Raw genomic sequence first — 20648 nt, 5'->3', positions numbered from 1 at the left:
AAAGATTCCATTTGTTCCAAGTCCTCTTCCAACTTTTTAAGTTTTTTACAGCCAGAAAGAATGAGAGTTTTCAAAGATTTCAACTCGTAGATGTTTCTTGGGAGGCTACAAAGGCTTACACAGTCTTGCAAATTTATTAGAAGAACTCTGTTGAGATATACGATGCTATAAGAAACCTTAGTCAAGTTCCGACAATCTTTGAGTACTATCTTTTCAAGATTAGGCAGCATAAAAAAGTCAAGGCTTTCTGTGAGATTGTGAGAATGACTAAGATTAAGAACTTTCAACTTCTTCATATGAACTAAAATATAATGGAGAAACTTGGTCAGACTTCAAAAAGTAAATAGAAACAATTACAATGTATCACTAACCATGAATGAGAATAGAAAATAAAACATTTACACCGGTGTAGTAGTTGAAGTAGCTTTCAAAATGGTGTACACTAATTAAAAGCAAATAAAATTTATTTAGAGATTTAACTTCAATCGTCGGTATTTTTTTTTTAATTTAAATTTCAGCCATAAATATAAAAAGTGAAAATAAGTCATGAAGTGTGAAAAACTAAAATGAAGTGCGTCATGAAGTGTAATACCCTGGATTCGTTCCACAGAAGATGGACATTGGCGTTCTCTAAAAGTTTTCATTGCTTTACAGTATTTATTAGCTTTAGGCAACTTCAAAGCCAGTCCCATAACACTTTCTTTTCCCTGTGAAATATAATGGACCAAGAAGCAAAAACATGCACAAATTAAAGCATCAAGGTGAATATAAAACTGGCCATGAAACCAATCATTCGTTACTAGCTAGAAGTTATGAAGCACAAAAAATTAACAGCCAAAATAATTTTCGATGATAATCAACAAAACAAATGGATGCTGACAACTATAAATGTTTCTTTTTAAATTCTTAATCTTTAAATGCTTTAAATCCAAATTTAAAAAAAAAAATTATACAAAGTCTTACAGTTTGTTTTGATAATACGTCAATCACATCCTCCGGATACAACAACCTGCTACGCTTCTCAGGACTCTTTGGTGATTCCTCATGAACAATTCCTCTTCCCATATCTCGCAGCAAATCATGCATTCCAAGCCTGTTCTTATCATCAACACTCACAAGGCTTCTCTCAACAAGGACGCTTATTCCAATTTCTGCATGAAGTCCACAGTCATTTAATATGAGTATAACATCATTTCGGTCCATTCCAATTAAGAAAGAAGCTATGTCAAGGAATATTTCTTGCTCATCAGTATCTTCCAAATCATCATAACTTATTCTTAACTTCTTCTGCACTTGATCATTAGGAATTCTTTTGAGTTTCTCCAATACACGTTGCCATTCTGTTACCCCTCTAGCAAACAAATAACGCCCAAGGACTTCCAGAGCTAGCGGCAACCCTCCAGAATACTTAACCACATTCATGGAAATTTCAGAAAAATCTACTTTGGGTCTCGCTTGCTTGAATGCATTCCAACTAAAAAGCTCAATTGACTCACTTTCATTCATTACTGTCATTATGTATATTCTGTCAACTCTCCCTCTGAGTAAAACCAAATCTCTTGTTGTGATGATTATTACACTCCCTTTGCCAAACCATTCACGACTTGCACATAAAGTATTCAGTTGGTCTAGGGTACTCACATCATCAAGTACAATAAGTACTCTTTTACCGCAAAGTTTATCCTTTAATGTGTTTTTTCCCTTGTCAATGTATGATATTTTGGTTATTTCTTTACAGATATCAAATAAAAGTTGTTCTTGTAAACCCATTTGTCTACCATCTTGCTTCCAAACTTCCCTAATATTTGCAAGGAAGCTCCTACCTTCAAACTCGCGGCCAATCTTATTGTAAACAGCTTTTGCAATGGTTGTTTTGCCAATTCCCCCCATACCCCACATCCCTACTAGTTGAACACCGTTTGATCCGAAGTCTAGACAGTTAATCACATCTTTCACTCGAGATTGAATTCCCACAGGGTTATCCGAAATAAACAAGTCTGTCTTATTCAACAAGTCTGAAATGTGGTCAACAATAGCTTTGATATACTCACTTTCATTCCTACAAAAATAGAATGTATACGTATATATAGACATACATGCTCAGATATGTCAAAAGTAGGGGGAAACTTGAGTAAAAAACTTATTGTTGGATGTGTCTGTTGAAGATAGAAATGTTTACAAATAGCAAGCATCAATATCTATGCTCAAAGAAAGTTACAATCTATTCAAATACTTTTAAAAGATGTAAAATAACATTTCCTTTGTTTCATATACAACTTTTTTTATCATACGAAGGGAGAGAGTGTAGGAGGGCTCAAACTAAAGCAATGTTACCCTGCTCAATATCTTTTTACTTGCTACATATTTTCAAAACCTAACAGTAGGATTGTATGTTTGTATCGTATAGATCATCCAAATAACTTTTTTACATAAATAAAATATCATTTGATAGATTTTTTAGACCTATCGAGATTAAAGATGTATGACATATGTGTTTCGATGGAGGGTTTAGAAATGGAAGGAAATGGAGGAGATGACTTACTGTTTTTTTTCGTACAAACAATATAATTTGTTTTTTTAAATTGAAATAACATGATAAATAATATATAGTACTTAACTCATAATTAATTTATTTAAAATTAACATTTTTATATTGTTCATAATTTAAAAAATAAAATTAAGTCGTCCTCTTCCTCAACCTTCTAAACCCTCAATGCAAAAATACGGATCTCAATAATATATTAAATCATTTTAGATTTATGTAAAAATTTATCTGAATGATTTATATGATGTACAAGATTTTATACATAAGCAAGTTACGTGAAAACGGCCGCAACAAAAAGCTATAGGTAGTGTCCAACACCGTTTTAATATAATGACCGCGACAAAACCCTATTATACCGCAAAGAAATGCTCTTATAGCCACAACAAGCGATAGGGATTAAATTTAGGCTAAAGTGCACTTCCCCCCCCCCCCGCCCTAACTTTCAAAAAGTTCCAATTTTGGTCCCCTATTACAAAAACTACAATTTTGGCCCCCTAAGATTTAGCCTCTTTGCATCTTTGGTCCTTTTGGCCAATTTTGACCAGTCAATGCCTACATGGCATGCCACGTGTGTAATTATTTAATTAAAAAAATCATTTTTTAAATTAAATAAATGAAAAATTAAATTAAAAAATCAGAAAAAAAATTTAAATCTCAATCTTTTATTTCTTTTTCATCTTCATTTCTTCCTCTCAATCCCAATCCAACATTAAAAAAAAAAAAAAAAAACAACATGTGATGCAGAGAAGGGTAGGAGCACAAATTTTAAATTTTTTTTAATTAAATAATTACACACGTGGCATGCCACATAGACGTTGACTGGTCGAAATTGGCCAAAAGGACCAAAGATGCAAAGGGGCTAAATCTTAAGGGGCCAAAATTGTAGTTTTTGTACATAGGGGCCAAAATTGCAAGTTTTTGAAAGTTATGAGGGGAAAAATGCACTTTAGCCTTAAATTTGTTGTCTAATTTGATTTTGTATGTTCACATCTCTTAAAAAAAATTAAAATTTGAATTTATTAATGGTTAATTTGATCTTTAGAAAAACAAATTCATTACAAAATTATGAAAAGAGTTATAGTTATGAACTTATTAAGAAACAATTAAAAATTAAAAATTATATGACAGTATAAATAAGTTGAATAAGATTTGTGAAATGTTGTGGATAATAATAAATACACCGCAATTTATAACACAATATCGTAAAAAGGGCTGCGGTTATGGTGCATAAGGATTTCCTTATGCACCCTGCATAAATTCAGAAATGGTTTTTGTGAGTTGTACTCCAAAATCATTAGATGTATTTAACGGTTTCCAGCACCCTGCATAAATCATAGTATGTTTTGTATAAAATTATGCCAAAAACATTTTGTTGTGGAAATGATTTCTGTGAGTTGTACTCCAAAACTATTTCTGGATTTATGTAGGGTGCATAAGGATTTCCTTACGCATCATAACTGCACCCTCTAAAAAGTTGAAATCCCCGAAATCCTTAAATCCTTAACGTGACCGCACTTATTATTTAAAACTTTGTTGATATCCAACAATTAAATTTAGAAAATATTGTATACAAAACTTATACTGATAGATGTAACATTGTTGAAACATACCGTCCGTCTAATTTGAGCCCTCGTTTTGTCTATATATGTGTGAGAAAATAAATTGTTGTTGCCTCAAAAAATTGCAATGAAGATTGATATATATTTTTTGTTGAAGAAAATGAAGATGGAAATATTTGAAAAGTAACTATTGAATGAAATTACCGTGACTTGAGTATTTCAAACCCTGCAATGCTAGCTGCCTGACGAAGAGCCTCTCTCCAATCTTGCGTAAATTTCTTCTTGTTCCAAATTTTGGTGGTCAAAAATCTTATATTATAGCTTCGAAACATACTTGTCTGCGGAAGCAGTTCATACAAAAGACTATGAAAAGATATTCCAAACTCTCCTGTCTGATGGCGCACTTCAGATGGTTCTAAATGGTAGAACACAGGCACAACCTTTTGTCCTATGGTTCTGTAACACTTCATTATTTTTTCCAATTCATCCAAACACCATTTTGAATTGGCATAGTTTTTTGAGAAAACAATTAAAGAAATTTGAGACTCTTCAATTGCACGGAATAATGATGTTGAAATGTAATCTCCTCTTTGAAGCCCACTATCGTCTTGAAAAACTTTAATTCCAGCATTTCGAAGAGCTGTATATAGATGTGAAACGAACGTAGAACGAGTATCCACTCCCCTGAAACTTAAGAACACATCATGAATCCTTACAGATTCTGATATTGGTCCTGGACTAGAGCCTAGTTCCAAAACATGCCATTTCAGCCCTATAATTAAAATAAAAGAAAAAAGAGAATCAATAAAATAAAGATTTGCTTCTTAAAAAAAAAAATGATTTGAAAGAACTCAATTCTATTCAATGTGCGCGTTCAAACTAAATTCATGTAATACATTTTTCATTTGTTCCCCAGGTAAGATTAGGCATGGATGAGGAAGACTCGGAGTTCTTTTCCTTCCCCATTTTGGTGAAACCTTTCTAACTACAAATTTAGAAAACCAAATGAGAGATCGATTATAGAACAATTATTCAAATAAATGGAGAGTGAGAAGCAAACAGCTGCGTCGTCAATTTATGGTCGTCAAGTTTAGTTACAACATTGGCTAGCTGTGGGACACCATAATCTTCACTCCCAAAAATATATAATTCTGATTTTGACTATACTTGACTTGGTACAGTACATCAAAGCTAAAAGTAATAAACAATGTCATTTGGTGAAAAATAAATACATCACCATGAGCTTATCTTAGTTGGTAGGGATATTGCATATTATATGCAGGGTCGGTGTTTGAACCCCGAACACCCCACTTTTTCACAATAGATCCCACCACTATTAATTATTTTCAAATTTCTTTTTGTTTTTATCTCTCTAAATAAAAGAAATATAGAGATTAATAAATGGAGAGAATATTTTTTTTTTTAAGAAAAATGGAGAGGATTCTGACTCAAATGTTTAAAACATTTGCTCCACTGCTCAAAAAAATAATGGAGGGTGATAAAGCAAGCCGTACTACACGTGAACAAGTCGTACTACGCGTGAACAAGTCGTCGTATAGTGTCTTGTCTTGGATCAACATTGTTTGTTGGTACTTGACTCACATCATCATAAGCTTGCATTTGGTTAAAAATGTCTTTAAATATAATTTCTTTTTTAAATTATTAAATTTATTTATTATTATTTTTTAAGAATATCTCTAATTGATTCTATTAATTTGTTTTGAAATATGAAGAGATAAATTTAATAACATAAAAATATAGAATAATTTAATAAAATTAACACACAAAGTAGACACATTAATTACATTAACAATTTTTCTTAATTTTTTTGAGAAAGACAATAAAAGCTTATATTGGGAGAGGGAGGGAGTACTATCACTTTTGACATGGTACAATACATCATACAATTTCTATGTATCTTTCATTTGAAATTGAAATACTTCCTCCATCTTAAATTATTCGTAAAAAAAACTAACATTACATGTTTATTTGGAAAATCAAAATATAAGAACATGTCGTGAATCCTTGTCGATTCTGATATTAGTCCTGATTGTGAATCTACATTCGGATCTGATACTAGATCGGACGGCCCAAACACTAAAATAAAAATAAAAGAAAAAAGTAGAATCAATAAAATAAAGGTTTGAAAGCACTTTTTCTTCCTATTTTAAAAAATAAAATAAAATAAAATTTAGTCCGTCAGTGTAGTCATATAAGCTCTACACCTCACCATTAATGAATATTTCACATAAGCAAAAATACATGTAAGTCTAAAGTAAATGTGTAGCTTCAAACTATATTCTCTCAAACAAAAAAATCTTCAAACTAAATTCACGCATTTAATGTAATACAGTTAAAATGAAATAATCCATTCACCTCCTCGCATAGGTATTCTTCCTTGCATTCTGTGTAGGACAAACTTAGACAAATTTGAAACTCTGTCAACAATATGTTTGATATCATCACTTTCATTCCTATAATAAATTAATGTATAATTAAGTTAAAAAAAATGTATTCACCACTTTTTCCGATTTTGATGAAGACTTTTTGATCAGAAATGGTGAGGGCGAAACCTCTCCACCAACAAATTTTTAAAAGGAAAATGCTACTTCAAGCGAATGATTTGTTTCTCAACAATCTCAAGCATTTTCCAATGAAGTTGGTATTTATTGATTGCAAGGTCAATCAGTAACATGTTTGTGTATTCCACCACTCCTTCATGTATTCTGCAAATAACAAAATTTAATTGGAGTATGTTTAATTCGCGAGACATTAGTGATAAAGGTTTTCGCTTTATATAACAAGGTTTTTTTTTAGGTAGGATCATGTTAAATATCAAGAAAGATTTTATTAAAAAAAATTCAAGAATGATATGGCAGAATAATCCCCCTTAAATTTTATTAAGAAATTGTCCTGAAATTAATGTTAGCCAATAAAATCTCAGCCTAGCAGGAAATCATGGGGTGGTGGGTATTATGCATTGATTATGTTGCATCAACACTAGTTTTTAGTTATGTATATGTCGTTTTTATGACATCTAGAGAGACAACTGCTTGTAAATCATGGTTAAATCAGACCAAAACAGGAACAAGAGCTCAAAGGGAAGAAACTGAGAAAAAGATGAAAAAAAAACTCCCAAGAGTGAAGCATCGTGCCACGATGGAGCTTGCTCGTGGCACGATCGATGAACGTGGGACAAGGTTGATGCACTGGAAATTTCGTGGCACGAAGCAATATGCAACGTGCCACGATGCTAGGTTTTGTCTGCTGCCACGTAGGACTAATGGAGGAATCGTGCCACGATTGGATCACATCGTGGCACGATAATGGGCTTTTCTGGAACCCTAAATTCTTTCTATATAAAGCCAGTTGCGGCGAAGAATGTGGGTATCGATTGGAAGGACGATTTTGAGCATAGAAGACATCAGAAGACCGAAGAACAAGCTCTGAATCTCATATCAACTCATAGTTGGTCCGGATTTATGTATGTTCACTCTTATGTATGTTTATAATCGTAAAACCATGAGTAGCTAAACTCTTGGTATGATTGAGCCATGATGAACCTTTGTAATATATGATTTAGTAGTTGATACTCTCTTATTTAATAATATTATTCAGTCTTTATTCAGAATCACCTGTGTTTATTGCTTTCATATAATTGCTTGTATGACTATTAACCCTAGCTTCTTGAATTTATATGAATTGAGATTAGGAATTGAATGACTATTAACCCTAGCTTTTAATCATGAATTAGTAATTCTGTTTGATTCAACATAGGAACTTAGAGATAGGAATTGAGAATCATGACATATGAATTAACGTTCTTTTATCGCTTCCGCAGTTATTCAATCGGTTTAAGAGATTAAAAGGTTATGACTTAGGAAAGGGTTTTGACTCAAGAGATTGATCAAAACCAATTTGTTAATTTGTCGTAAAGAATGAATAGTAATTAGTAAATAAGGGAGGTAATTACTCATATAGAACAATAGGGGATTCATCGGCTTAATCATCCTTCTTTAATCATCTTTCAAACAACCTTTAATTACTTTTGTTATACAAAAATCATCTGCCTAGGGCAATCAATATAACTTTTACATATCCTAAAATAATAACGTACTTGCTATAATTGGAATTAATACAGTCCTTGTGGAACGATATTTATTACTACTTCGATAGTTATTGGTACACTTACCAAATATCTATCATGCATTTTTTTTTATGAAAGGTTAATAAATAAGACTGAAAAATCTAAGGGTGATTATTGTGTCATGTCATTCTTGAATCTTTCTTGATAAAATCATTCTTGATATCTAGCATTTTCCTTTTTTTTTTTTTTTTTTTTATCATATACAAACTTGTATGTTAAGAAGTTTAAAAAAGTAAGTTTGCATTGAAACTTGTCAAATGATCAGTTATAACCAAGTTGCTTGTGCTCCAGTGGCAAGGAGCTCCTTCCAAGGACGTACCCGGGGAATACTGAGTTCGATTCCCAGGGGGAACAACGTTGGCCAGTGCGCATGCCTCTACGCATGAGCCGGATTAGTCGTCCACCTTTGGTGGGTCGGAACCGGTGCGAAAGCCAAATTTTTTTTTTATTTTTTTTACAGAAAGCAGACGCAGTTATTATAGAACGGAGAGGGTATTAAATATGTATCTTTTTAATAAACAATTGTTGTTTTCAATAAAAAGTTTCCATTTTTAATTGTTTTAGCGTATGCAATATTGAAAAACAGTTTGACAAAGAAGCTAAAGGAATTTTTTTTTTTGAGACTATGAGTTCTGGTTTTGTCTTCTCCGCTCAAAGTGACCCTAACCTACTTCACACAAAGAAACCTCCTAATCCAACCCCTAAACTATCATTCCGAGACAAACTCTTGGGATCCACCCAATATATTCCTATCCGTGAAAAACAAGACATGATTGAGAAAAAGCTTGTTCGCATCGAACATGAAAATGGAAACCAGCTTCTTCCCAAATTCTATGTCGACCCTTCAACATTTCAAGAATTGTGCACACCTTGGATAGATGCGCTAGTAGTGAAGCTCTTAGGGAAAAATCTAGGTAGTTATTTATATTTGTATAAATAGTAGTTTTTTCTAAGGGAAAAGGGTCACAATTCAATCATACAAAAAACTTACACTCAAATTATGCGCATGGAAGAGAGAAACGAGTCACAAGTTGCAATGTATGAACATGTGTACCAATTTATATTCAATCAATGCAATTTAAGTTCATTTTCTTAAATGTCTTTACAATTTACTTGTTTCTTTTGAGCAATTCGTTTACCTTTATTTACACCAATTTCGATTGAATTCATATTAAATTTCTAGAAAATAACAAACACAATATGTTCTTAAGATTTATTGGTTGATCTTGCAAGTAACTATTTTTAAACCAACGATTTTTTTATCAAAAATCAGTGTAAACAGTGGGTTGCTAAAAATCCCCTTCATAAAAATTAGTTGGTGTCTTCTAACAACCAACATCTCAAGATGTAATTATCCACTTTTTAATTTTAACTTGCTAAAAAACACCGTCATACAGACTAGTGGATGTCTTCTAACAAATCCCATATAAATATATATTATATATATAAGGACACACTACCCCTCAACTCTAAAGCTCTTATTGTTTGGTGCACCGGTTCGAGGAGCTATGTGAATCCTGAGATTAGAATTCCAAGCATACCACACTTACCGCCTAGAAAGCCAATTCGACCGCCTACACAAAGAAAGCTAACACGATCTACAGTTGTTCCTAGCGTACACACATCCAGTTCTCCCTAATTAAGATGTACTCCCTCCTGTCATTATTATAAGCAATAAAAACTACTTTTTAAATTCTTTGAATGAATGATGTATGTGGATGCATTTTTTAGGTTGTGGATATTGTGTTTACAGAATTATAATAGACTCAAATCTTATGATTTTTTCATGTTGCCAAGATTCCCTTTGCTGTATGCTTAAGTGTCCTGTTTTCATTGTCGGGTGGAAATTTGTTCTTCATTCTTGCTTGGTGTAACCAGCCTTTTATATATTTGGTTAATAAAATATATGTTTTATCCTATATTTTTAAGGCAATTTTTATAGTACACTCGAAAAATTTGAGTGTACCGGTACACCTATATTTAAATTAATAGTTTAATGAGTTATATTTTTTTAGGAAAAAATATTTTCTATTATTTACAATTATAATAACAATATTTTATTTCTCAAAAATGTTGGCGAAGCAAAATTCAACTTTTTTTTAATTTTTATTACTTATAATAGTGTATATTTATTATTTTTTCAATAAAATGTAAACTAATTAGTATGATTCTTATAAACAATGAAATGATATTTTTTCTTATGAAATAATATTTTCTAAAATATAAAAGTCGACAAATAGCTTTTTTTTACATAAAAATGATCGTTAACTTATTGATTTATGAAACAGATGTACCGGTACACCTTAATTTAAGGGTGTACCGTAGAAACTCCTAAATTTTTAACCTCTTTTCTTTAAATAATGTTTTAGTCTCCTTTAATAAGTTCATTTTGATAATAAAATAAAAGAAATGATATGTCCAACAATAGAAAAAAGGAATATGGATCCTTGAAATATTTCGAACTCGTTATTTTATCCTTTTTTTTTTTGAATAAAAAGAATGTTTATCTTAATTACATATTCTCACACTCACTAAGTTCTCTGAGTTATCTTTCTTCTCCTTCCACATATTCTCATACACTCGTCTCTCTCTTCTCAATTACCAAAGTCATTGATCGTTATCATCTCTTCTCAATTGGTCTTACTTTCACATTTTTATAACGTGAATTGACCCCGATCTCGCCATCATCTTAAGATTTTTTTTTAATGATTTACATTTGACTTTTTTTGGGTTATGTTTGACTTTATTTTTGTTTATCCCAAATTAGACACTTTGTCCTAATTTTTCTATCCATTTTATAATTAAATCATATGTATGTAATTTAGTTTGATAATTTGGATCATGGTTGTCAAAATCGGGATCCAACTAAAGATCGTTAAGGTATAAAAAAAGCGTAGATCGTAGGATCTTAAGACGGATCGTAAGATACCACCATCATTTGTCATTGTCTGAGATGAGAAGTGTTAAAGAATGATAGAATTTTAATGAAAAAACGAAAGAGAAGAAATTGATTCATTAAAAGATTCCTATAATTAAGGATGAAAATTCCCATTTTACGAGAAATACCCAGCTTCCCAATGTAATAATACAATTGAACACCACCAAGTACAAAAAATGTAATCAATATATTATATTTCACCAACCCTTTCTTTCTTTCTCTCTCTTCTCTCCTTCTCAAACCCTAACCGTTAGGGGTGTTCAGATCCAAACCGATCCAAAATAAAACAGCAAACCGATCCAAAAAAATCAAAACCGCAAAAAACCAAATATATTTGGATGCATTTCGATGTTGTTTTGTAAAAATCGCTAAGATCAGATCGGATTTCGGATCACTTTTTCAAAACCAAACCAAAACGAACCGCAAAAATAAATATTAATACTTATTTATTCTTTTATTAGCATTATATATTGCATTATTATGTTGCTTGTTAAATTTTAATCTTATATATTGCACTAATTTAATCTATATTATTATGACTACATATGTTTGGCTGCGGTTATGGTGTATAAGGAAATCCTTATGCACCCTGCATAAATCCAGAATTGGTTTCTGTGAATTGTACTACAAAACCATTAGATGTACTTAATGGTTTCCAGCACCATGCATAAATCATAGTATGTTTTGTATAAAATTATGCCAAAACCATTTTATTGTGGAAATAGTTTCTGTGAGTTGTACACCAAAACAATTTCTGGATTTATGCAGGGTACATAAGGATTTCCTTATGCACCATAACCGCACCCATATGTTTCAAAATTAATCGATAATTTTCATATAATAATTTTAAATTTTTTAACATATTTTGCATCAAACCTATTATTTTACCGTGTTTGTGTAATATTAATATTAATAAAAAATTTATATTCTTCAAAAAAGAGTAAATAAAAAATATATTTTGCATTATGGATGTCCAAAAATCGATCCAAATTAAACCGCATATATTTGGATCGGTTCGGTTCGAATTTTTTAGAATACTTATCCAAACCGAACTGAACCGCACATAATTTTTATTTTAGATCGGTTGACGTTTTGCCTCAAAACCGATCCAAACCGCACCCCGAACACAAATTTTAATGAAAAAACAAAAGAGATGAAATTGATTCATTGAAAGATTCCTATAATTAAGGATGAAAATTCCCATTTTACGAGAAATACCCAGTTTCCCATTGTAATAATAAAATTAAACACCACCAAGTACAAAAAATGTAATCAATATGTTATATTTCACCAACCCTTTCTTTCTCTCTCTCTTCTCTCCTTCTCAAACCCTAGTCGTCACCCTTTCTTCTTCTTTTTCTTGTCAGAGGGGTGATTTAAGGTCAATTTTGACCCAAAAATCATCCCTCCGAGTTGTTTTTCCTTCTATCCTAATTAAATAAGTGATTTCACATATTTTTTGTTTTCTTTCGTTTGTTTTTATGATTTTGTCGTCTCTGAACGACTCTGTTTGTTTTGATTTTCTGTCTTTGTGCGGTGTGTTTTTTATTTCCCGTCTTAGTGCGGTGTTTATTTGATTCAGGTTGAAAGATTAGCTTTGAGCAAGTGCAGGTCCGATCAATGATAATGACTTTGACATCGTCAATGTTGCAGATCCAGAGACATGAGTATTCCGGAGACTTGGATATAGTCATATTAGTCATATTTGTAGGCATTGGTACTTTGCCGTTTTATGCTATTAACATGGATGTTATGAGTTTGTTCACAGATTCATCCTTTTTTGTTTTTAGCGAATTTGGATTTGTATTGTATAGATGTACTCTATCAAACGTATCGAAGGGTTACTAAAAATTAAGAACACGCCTCCATGCGTAACCCTTCGATACGTTAGCACTTCCCTTCATTCATTCAAATTTATGGGGACAAGTTTATGGTGATCGAAGGGTTACTAAAAATTAAGAAAAGAAGGAAAAAGAAAATCGATCGAACGTATCGAAGGGTTACGAAAAGTGCGATAAGAAACCCCTTTAAATAAGCTCTGAGACTTTTGAATCAACGGTGCAGATGAAGGGAAACTTGAAAGTCGCGATCCAACGATTGAAAAGAAGCCTCAGACACGAATCATATTCAAGCAATGCACGCGTAAGAGCCATCGTACCCGAAAATTCTCAGTTTGAAAGTATTAAATGCTAACTACTCCCGCTCACTTATCAAATACGCCACCGTCCCCGATATGGAATGGCAAGATAATCCTTTCAAAAGCAAAAAAACTCATGAAGGCACCAACATTCAAGGGCGTCCAATCGAACGCCGCTTACAATTAAGGTTGTTGCGTCATAAAGGCATCAACTGCTTGGGGGAACCTGTTCTGGACCGTTCAGAAGACCAATCCAATACTGACAGGTGGACTAAACGCCCGATAGACTAAGGCACGTCTCCTGAAGGAACATGTTGGCTTCAGTGCATCGTACCACGTTAGAACACGCCTCCATGCGTCGATCACCATAAACTTGTCCCCTAACCGCTCCCTAATCATGTGCTGCATATCCCGAAGGCAGTTATTCTCATACGCTCTGTTATACCCTGATTTTGGACCTAAAAATACTCATTTAAATTTCCTTTTTTTAACACTGATATTTGTCAATTCTCTGTTATTTTACTCTGAACCTTTACTCTATTTTCAAGCGTATTTTACTGCCTCTGTCTGTCTTTTCTTGCATTACAAGTCATTTAAGAACTCTCAGAAACATCGCATTACTTTTTCTTGCATTTTATTTCAAAAAATCATACAAAAGGGTATTTTGGTCATTTCCTGCAGTGGAACCCATTTTAGTCCCTGTGTTTGCCTCTGAGTCTTTTCAACTTGTCTGTACAAATCATTGTTGAGTCTTTGTTTAAAAATCATTTCAAAAATTGCATTTGAGTCAGTTTGGGTCAGTTTAGTCCCTAGGGGCATTTTGGTCTTTTCCTGTCAAAATTTCGACAGGAAGGTATTTTAAAATACCTCATGTCAGTAATTGGTTCGTTTTAGTCCTTTTGTTGATTTTATTTTTTGTTTCACTTTACGTTTTTTCAAATTACCAATTTTAATCTAATTTTATTTTAATTTGCATTTTAGTCCAAATTTTTTTTAATTGCATTTAGGTCCTTTTTTAATTGCGGTCCAGTCCTCCAATTTTCTCATTTTTGCAGGAAAGTCCCTAAGTCCAAAAACAGATGGCATTTCCCCATTGGTCCAGGAATACACATGGCAGTCTATAAATAACATTATTCTGCACAGATCCACACAATCATTGACACATCACCAAAAAACAGATTTCAATTTTCTCTCTCTTTTCTGTTAGATCAAAACAGAAAAATCACCAAGAACAAACCAAAAACCCTAGAAATTTCCAGAACCAGAATCCATTGAAATGGCTTTGATTCTCAGAGATTCATCAAGGAATCATCATCATTGAATCGTTGCTCTGCAATTCGAGTGCGAATTCACCACTGAAAGCGGCAAACTCAAGCACGATCACAGAGACTTTCTCGGAGACGAAGAAGAGGGACGAAAATGAACATGTCGAACCTGTGAAGAAGAAGAGAGGATCGGAACAGCAAGAACTCAAGCCAGAATCAACAGAACAAGATTCAACTCATGTTTTCCTGAAGATTCGGTTCGAAATCACCAAGAAAATCACAGGTAAAACTCAAACCTCATCTTTTTTTTCCAAGAACATCAACAAAGACGAATCAAGTGTAGATCTACGAAATTCTAAAAGATTCCATTCGAAAAAGTAAAAAAAACTTGAAAAAGTTTCTTTCAAAACCGCGAGCAAAAAGCGTAGATCTACGTTGATTCAGGCTTTGCATGCAAAAACCAGTGCCATATTCATGCTTAGAACGAAAAAGGATATCCAAAAATGTAAAAATTTTCGAAAACGGAGAAGTTTGTTCAAACTCCGGCGGCGGCACCGCCACCCTTGGGCGGCCGGCCACCACGCCGGTGGAACAAACCTCACCGGAGAAGATGAAGATCATCCTCCATATGCAGTTTCCGGCGAGAGAGAGAGGGAGGAGAGAAGTGAGAGCTTCTCTCACTAGAATGAGAGAAGAGAGAGAAAGGAAAGGAAGGAATGAAAAAAACCGGTCCTAAAGCCTTTATATAAACCACTGAACCGGTCCGGTTTATTTCTGGTTCTCTCCTTTCATTCTCAACCCTTAGATCTAGGTCTTGGATTCCTGGATCAATCCAACGGTTCCTGTGCGTCCAGATCTATGGATTTTGGGCTTGGGTTTCTGTTTGTGGTTTTCTGCATTTTTTCTTATTTTATGCTATTCGCACCCTATTTTCTTGCTGATTGAACCCCTACTTGCTCAATTTTTCCCTCAAAAATTCTAGAAAAATTCCTATTGTTTTTAATTCATTTTTGGTATTTTTTTTGTGATGCTTTTCACATGTTAAAAAAAATGATAAAAATATAGGTGTTATTTTCTTGATTAATTTGTTCTTTTTGGCTTAATTTTGTGAATTTCTTGCCATATTTTTCTTCATAAATTTTGGCACATGTTATGAGCAATTAGTATGCAATTTTATGTTAAATGTGATGTTGATTTTATGATTGTGCTACTGTTTTGGTGTGATTTGTGTGTTCCTTGCATTTCAAGCAACTTTTCTTCTCATTATGTCTTGGTTATTCTCATCATTTCTTTACCATTTCATTTCATATTCAATTGATTGCTTTTTCCTATCACTCATGTTACATTTTTCATCTTGTTTTGCTAACATTGTTGACTCATGTTTCACTCATCTCATAGCATCTTACCACATCATTCTCATTTCTATTAGATTAGGTTTTATTTCTTGCAATTTTTTTAATTTCCAATGGTTATGTAATATTTTAGGCTAGTTTAAATTCATCTTTTAAATTCTTGCAAGACCATAGCATGTATTTAGGACTCGATGTAAAGGACTATGGACACTATAAGTGATGTACACCGACACAAGCACCGACACATGCACACACCCCACATGGATATTCTAGATGCATGATTAGGGGATGTATGCTTAGATGTATGCTTAGGTTTTATAACACTTAGACAAAAATCATTTTCCCAAAAAAATGTGAATAACCTCACTTGAAAACCTTTTTTTCCAAATTGGGAGTCAAAACTCCTCTTTTTTCCTTTTATTTTCTTAAGTAAAAATCTTAATGAATATTAATCATACTTAGACTTTATTTTGCAAAATAGCTAATTCCACCTCACATTTTCCAAATCTCATGCCCTTGAGGCCTCTCATCTCCATTCTTCAAAATTCCTTTTTTAGAAACTTAAAATCAACCAATAAAAACAAAGAAAACAATTTTCGAGAATGAACTACGTTTGGTTTTGATCCCTTAAAAGGGTACGTAGGCAATGAGTTAAAACTCCTCCAAGCCAAGTAAAATAAAATCTAAATCATCTTCTCTTCCCCATTCTTCACTCAAATGAAACTTCTTTTTTCAATAAGTAGGCAATAAAAATAAAACGTAAGAATAAACTTAGGAGAACGGTTCTTATGGAATACCATAATCGTTCCGGGTGCCTAACACCTTCCCGTAGCGAAATCGACCCCCGAACTTAGACTCTAAGGGTTTTTTTTCTCAATTTTGCCCTTCCCAAGAAAAAATAGAGAATATTAAAGATTGAAAGGTTCAAGCCTAATTAATGACTTGACACCCGAAAATCGCGATAACAGAAATGGCGACTTCACTGGGGACTTTTTTTAAGCGGGTAACGCCTAGTTTTTCGTAGTTTATGTTTACGCTTTGTTTTATTGCTTACATATGTGAATATTTGTTTATTTTCGTTTGACGTGTGGGGTGAGAATATCAAAAGTCCTATACCCGGGCTGAGTGAACTTATGAATAGGTAGAGATATAATCGACAATTCGATCCGAGGGTTGCCTCGTGTATTGGGTTATGCGATCAATCTCACATAGCTGAGGCATTTTGAAGGTAATATTGTCGGCGTGTGTTGTCATGCTTAGGCACTTTGCTTTCAATTGTTCGATGATGCTATGGACCGTAGTTACCAAACCCATCCCTGGCCCTTTTTAGGACGTAGTGCGGTGGCTAAACCGAGTGTTGTCTCGAGTTTTAGTCGTCACGCGATACTACACTCAAACTAGACCTTCTTGCGAATAAACATGGAACGGACGTTGTCCCGCGCTACCATGATATACGTAAGAGAGGTTGCAGTTTGGGAACTTCATTAGAACCTTGGTTACTATTATCCTAAGCCCTAGTTTACCGGGCACCGTGTCCGCCCGTGGCTCCTCGACTTTAATCTCAAACCCTCCATGTTTTCTCTGTAATTAAAAAAAAAACAATCATGCATACATACATTCATGCATAAAATTTCCTCTCATGCATTCATCGAAGGATTGGACAAATTAAAAACTTTGTAAACATTATAGGTATGAAGAAGACTAAATCCTACAAGTTCAAGGAGGTTAATTTGGTTAGTTTGAGAGATTTGGCACTCAAGGTTAAGAATCAAACAGGTTTCCGATTCCGATATGGTGGTTTGCTTACTATTCTCCGGACCAATGTTGAAGAGAAGCTAGTGCACACTCTAGTGCAATTCTATGACCCGAGTTTCCGTTGCTTCACTTTCCCGGATTTCCAGTTAGTCCCTACTCTTGAGGCTTATTCCTACTTATTGGATTCACCTATAGCTGAGAAGACACCTTTCGCCGGTCCCGGGACTTCTCTTACTCCTTTGGTTATTGCTAAGGATCTCTATCTCAAGACTTCCGATGTCTCCAATCATCTTACTACCAAGTCTCACGTCCGAGGGTTCACTTCAAAGTATCTACTTGAACAAGCTAATCTCAAAACCACTTGTCAGGACACACTCGAGGCTATTCTTGCATTACTTATCTACGGGCTCATTCTCTTTCCGAATCTCGACAACTTTGTGGATATGAATGCTATTGAGATCTTCCATTCCAAGAATCCGGTTCCTACCTTGCTAGCTGACACATACCATGCTATCCATGACCGGACTCTCAAAGGTCGTGGGTATATCCTTTGCTGCGTGCCTCTCCTATATAGGTGGTTTATTTCTCACCTTCCGAGCTCTTTCCATGACAACTCGGAGAATTGGTCCTACTCACAGCGGATTATGGCTCTCACTCCTAACGAGGTGGTCTGGATCACTCCCGCCGCTCAGGTTAAGGAAATTATTTCTGGTTGTGGAGATTTTCTCAATGTACCTCTTCTTGGTACCCGTGGGGGAATCAACTACAATCCTGAGCTTGCTATGAGACAGTTTGGGTTCCCAATGAAGGCAAAGCCCATCAATCTTGCTACATCTCCAGAGTTCTTCTACTATTTGAACGCCCCCACCGGACAAAGGGAGGCTTTCATAGAGGCTTGGTCTAAGGTCCGTAGGAAGAGTGTGAAGCATTTGGGTGTGAGATCCGGTATTGCTCATGAGGCCTATACTCAGTGGGTAATAAATCGAGCTGAAGAGATTGGTATGCCTTACCCTGCTATGAGATATGTGTCTGCATCTGCTCCATCTATACCTTTACCTCTACCTCCCACAACTCAGGGAATGTATCAGGAGCATCTAGCCATGGAGAGTCATGAGAAACAAATGTGGAAAGCCCGATACAATGAAGCTGAGAATCTAATCATGACTTTGGATGGTAAGGACGAGAAGAAGACTCATGAGAACCTGATGTTGAAGAGGGAATTGGTTAAGGTCCGAAGGGAACTTGAAGAAAAAGATGAGTTACTTATGCGGGACTCCAAGAGAGCTAGAGGACGACGCAACTTCTATGCTAGATACTGCGGTTCGGATTCGGAGTCTGAGGATCATCCCACCACTTCCTATGCTTGAGTTTTATTTGTTTATATTTCAAAGTCTTCCCTTGGCTTAGTATTTCAAAGGGATTCGCCTTGTAAACACTTTGTTTTGCTTTGCTTGTTTAGATATTGTTTACAAAGCTCCTGATTTGTCTAAAAATCCTTCGATGTCCAAAAAAAAAAGAAACTTTTTTTTGCATTTGCATTTGTACATATCATGCATCATGTGCATCATTCATCAAGTGACAAAAGGTTTCCAAGTGCTCACTGCCTCTTGGTTCTTCTGCCACAGATTGAAAGGTGGCTCATGCTCGGAAAGTTTACGAACCTGACAGAATACATCGGACTAGACTCTACAGAAAGAAGAATTTGGTAGCTATGGAAGAAGAAAATGCTCAGCTCCGTACCGAGTTAGCTTCTCTGAGGGAAGAATTGGCTAAGGCCAATGATACCATGACTGCTCTGCTAGCCGCCCAGGAACAATCAGCCACAGCTATCCCTATAGCCGCAGCTATACCTATAACTACAAGTGTGATCCCAACTGCATCTACTGATGCTCGCTTCGTTATGCCGACTGGGTTTTCGTATGGACTTCCACCGTTTTTCACTCCTAGTACTGCAGCAGGCACTTCTGGTACTGCTAACAATGGTCCGATTCCTGCAACAAACGCTGTCTCCATCAATACTACTTTGCCTCAGACAACGACAACTGTCACTGAGCCTCTTGTGCATGCCATACCTCAAGGTGTTAACATCAACACACATCACGGAAACATCCCCGTGATCAAAACCATGGAAGAAAGGATGGAGGAACTTGCTAAAGAACTCCGTCATGAAATCAAAGCTAATCGAGGGAGCGGGGACTCTTTTAAGACTCATGATCTCTGCTTGGTACCAAAGGTGGATGTTCCTAAGAAGTTCAAGATCCCGGATTTCGACCGATACAATGGGCTGACTTGTCCCCAGAACCACATCATCAAGTATGTCCGAAAGATGGGTAACTACAAAGACAATGATTCACTCATGATTCACTGCTTCCAAGATAGCTTGATGGAAGATGCTGCAGAATGGTACACTAGCTTGAGCAAAAATGACGTCCATACCTTTGATGAATTAGCCGCTGCTTTCAAAAGCCACTATGGGTTTAATACCAGATTGAAGCCAAACAGGGAATTCCTCAGATCTCTCTCCCAAAAGAAGGAGGAAAGCTTCCGTGAATATGCACAGAGATGGAGGGGGGCAGCTGCCCGCATTACTCCCGCTCTTGATGAAGAAGAAATGACCCAGACATTCCTAAAGACTTTGAAAAAGGATTATGTTGAGAGAATGATCATCGCTGCCCCGAATAACTTCTCGGAGATGGTCACCATGGGAACTCGTCTGGAAGAAGCCGTCAGAGAAGGAATCATTGTATTCGAGAAAGCTGAATCCTCCGTGAATGCATCAAAAAGGTATGGTAACGGACACCACAAGAAGAAAGAAACGGAAGTAGGGATGGTGTCTGCCGGAGCCGGTCAATCCATGGCTACTGTTGCTCCTATTAATGCTGCCCAAATGCCTCCGTCGTACCCATATGCGCCGTACTCTCATCATCCTTTCTTTCCGCCATTCTATCAT

At 34.9% G+C, this 20648-nt stretch overlaps 1 protein-coding gene across 1 annotated transcript; it reads right to left on the bottom strand.

Annotated features, from left to right (window-relative positions):
• Positions 1 to 308: 308 nt before the first annotated feature.
• Positions 309 to 19711, bottom strand: LOC120578323 (disease resistance protein RPV1-like). Its single transcript, XM_039831002.1, has 4 exons — positions 19549 to 19711; positions 4309 to 4876; positions 964 to 2059; positions 309 to 707 (listed from the first exon to the last, which is right to left on the bottom strand). The coding sequence occupies exons 1-4, from the start codon at positions 19709 to 19711 to the stop codon at positions 468 to 470; spliced, it is 2067 nt and encodes a 688-aa protein (XP_039686936.1). The 3' UTR covers positions 309 to 467.
• Positions 19712 to 20648: the final 937 nt, after the last annotated feature.

This window comes from Medicago truncatula, chromosome 2, assembly GCF_003473485.1.
Source record: "Medicago truncatula cultivar Jemalong A17 chromosome 2, MtrunA17r5.0-ANR, whole genome shotgun sequence".
NCBI lineage: Eukaryota > Viridiplantae > Streptophyta > Magnoliopsida > Fabales > Fabaceae > Medicago > Medicago truncatula.
Note: the sequence above shows the minus strand (reverse complement) of the source record. Positions and strands in the feature narration are given on the sequence as shown.

Excerpts from the sequence above, each read along its gene's own strand:
- LOC120578323 (XM_039831002.1), bottom strand. The coding sequence starts at position 19,711 with ATGGAGACAGCGTTTGTTGCAGGAATCGGACCATTGTTAGCAGTACCA. Across the intron at positions 2,060-4,308 it reads TTTGAAATACTCAAGTCACG|GAATGAAAGTGAGTATATCA; the intron begins GTAATTTCATTC and ends CTATTTTTGTAG. Across the intron at positions 708-963 it reads ACGTATTATCAAAACAAACT|GGAAAAGAAAGTGTTATGGG; the intron begins GTAAGACTTTGT and ends TATATTTCACAG.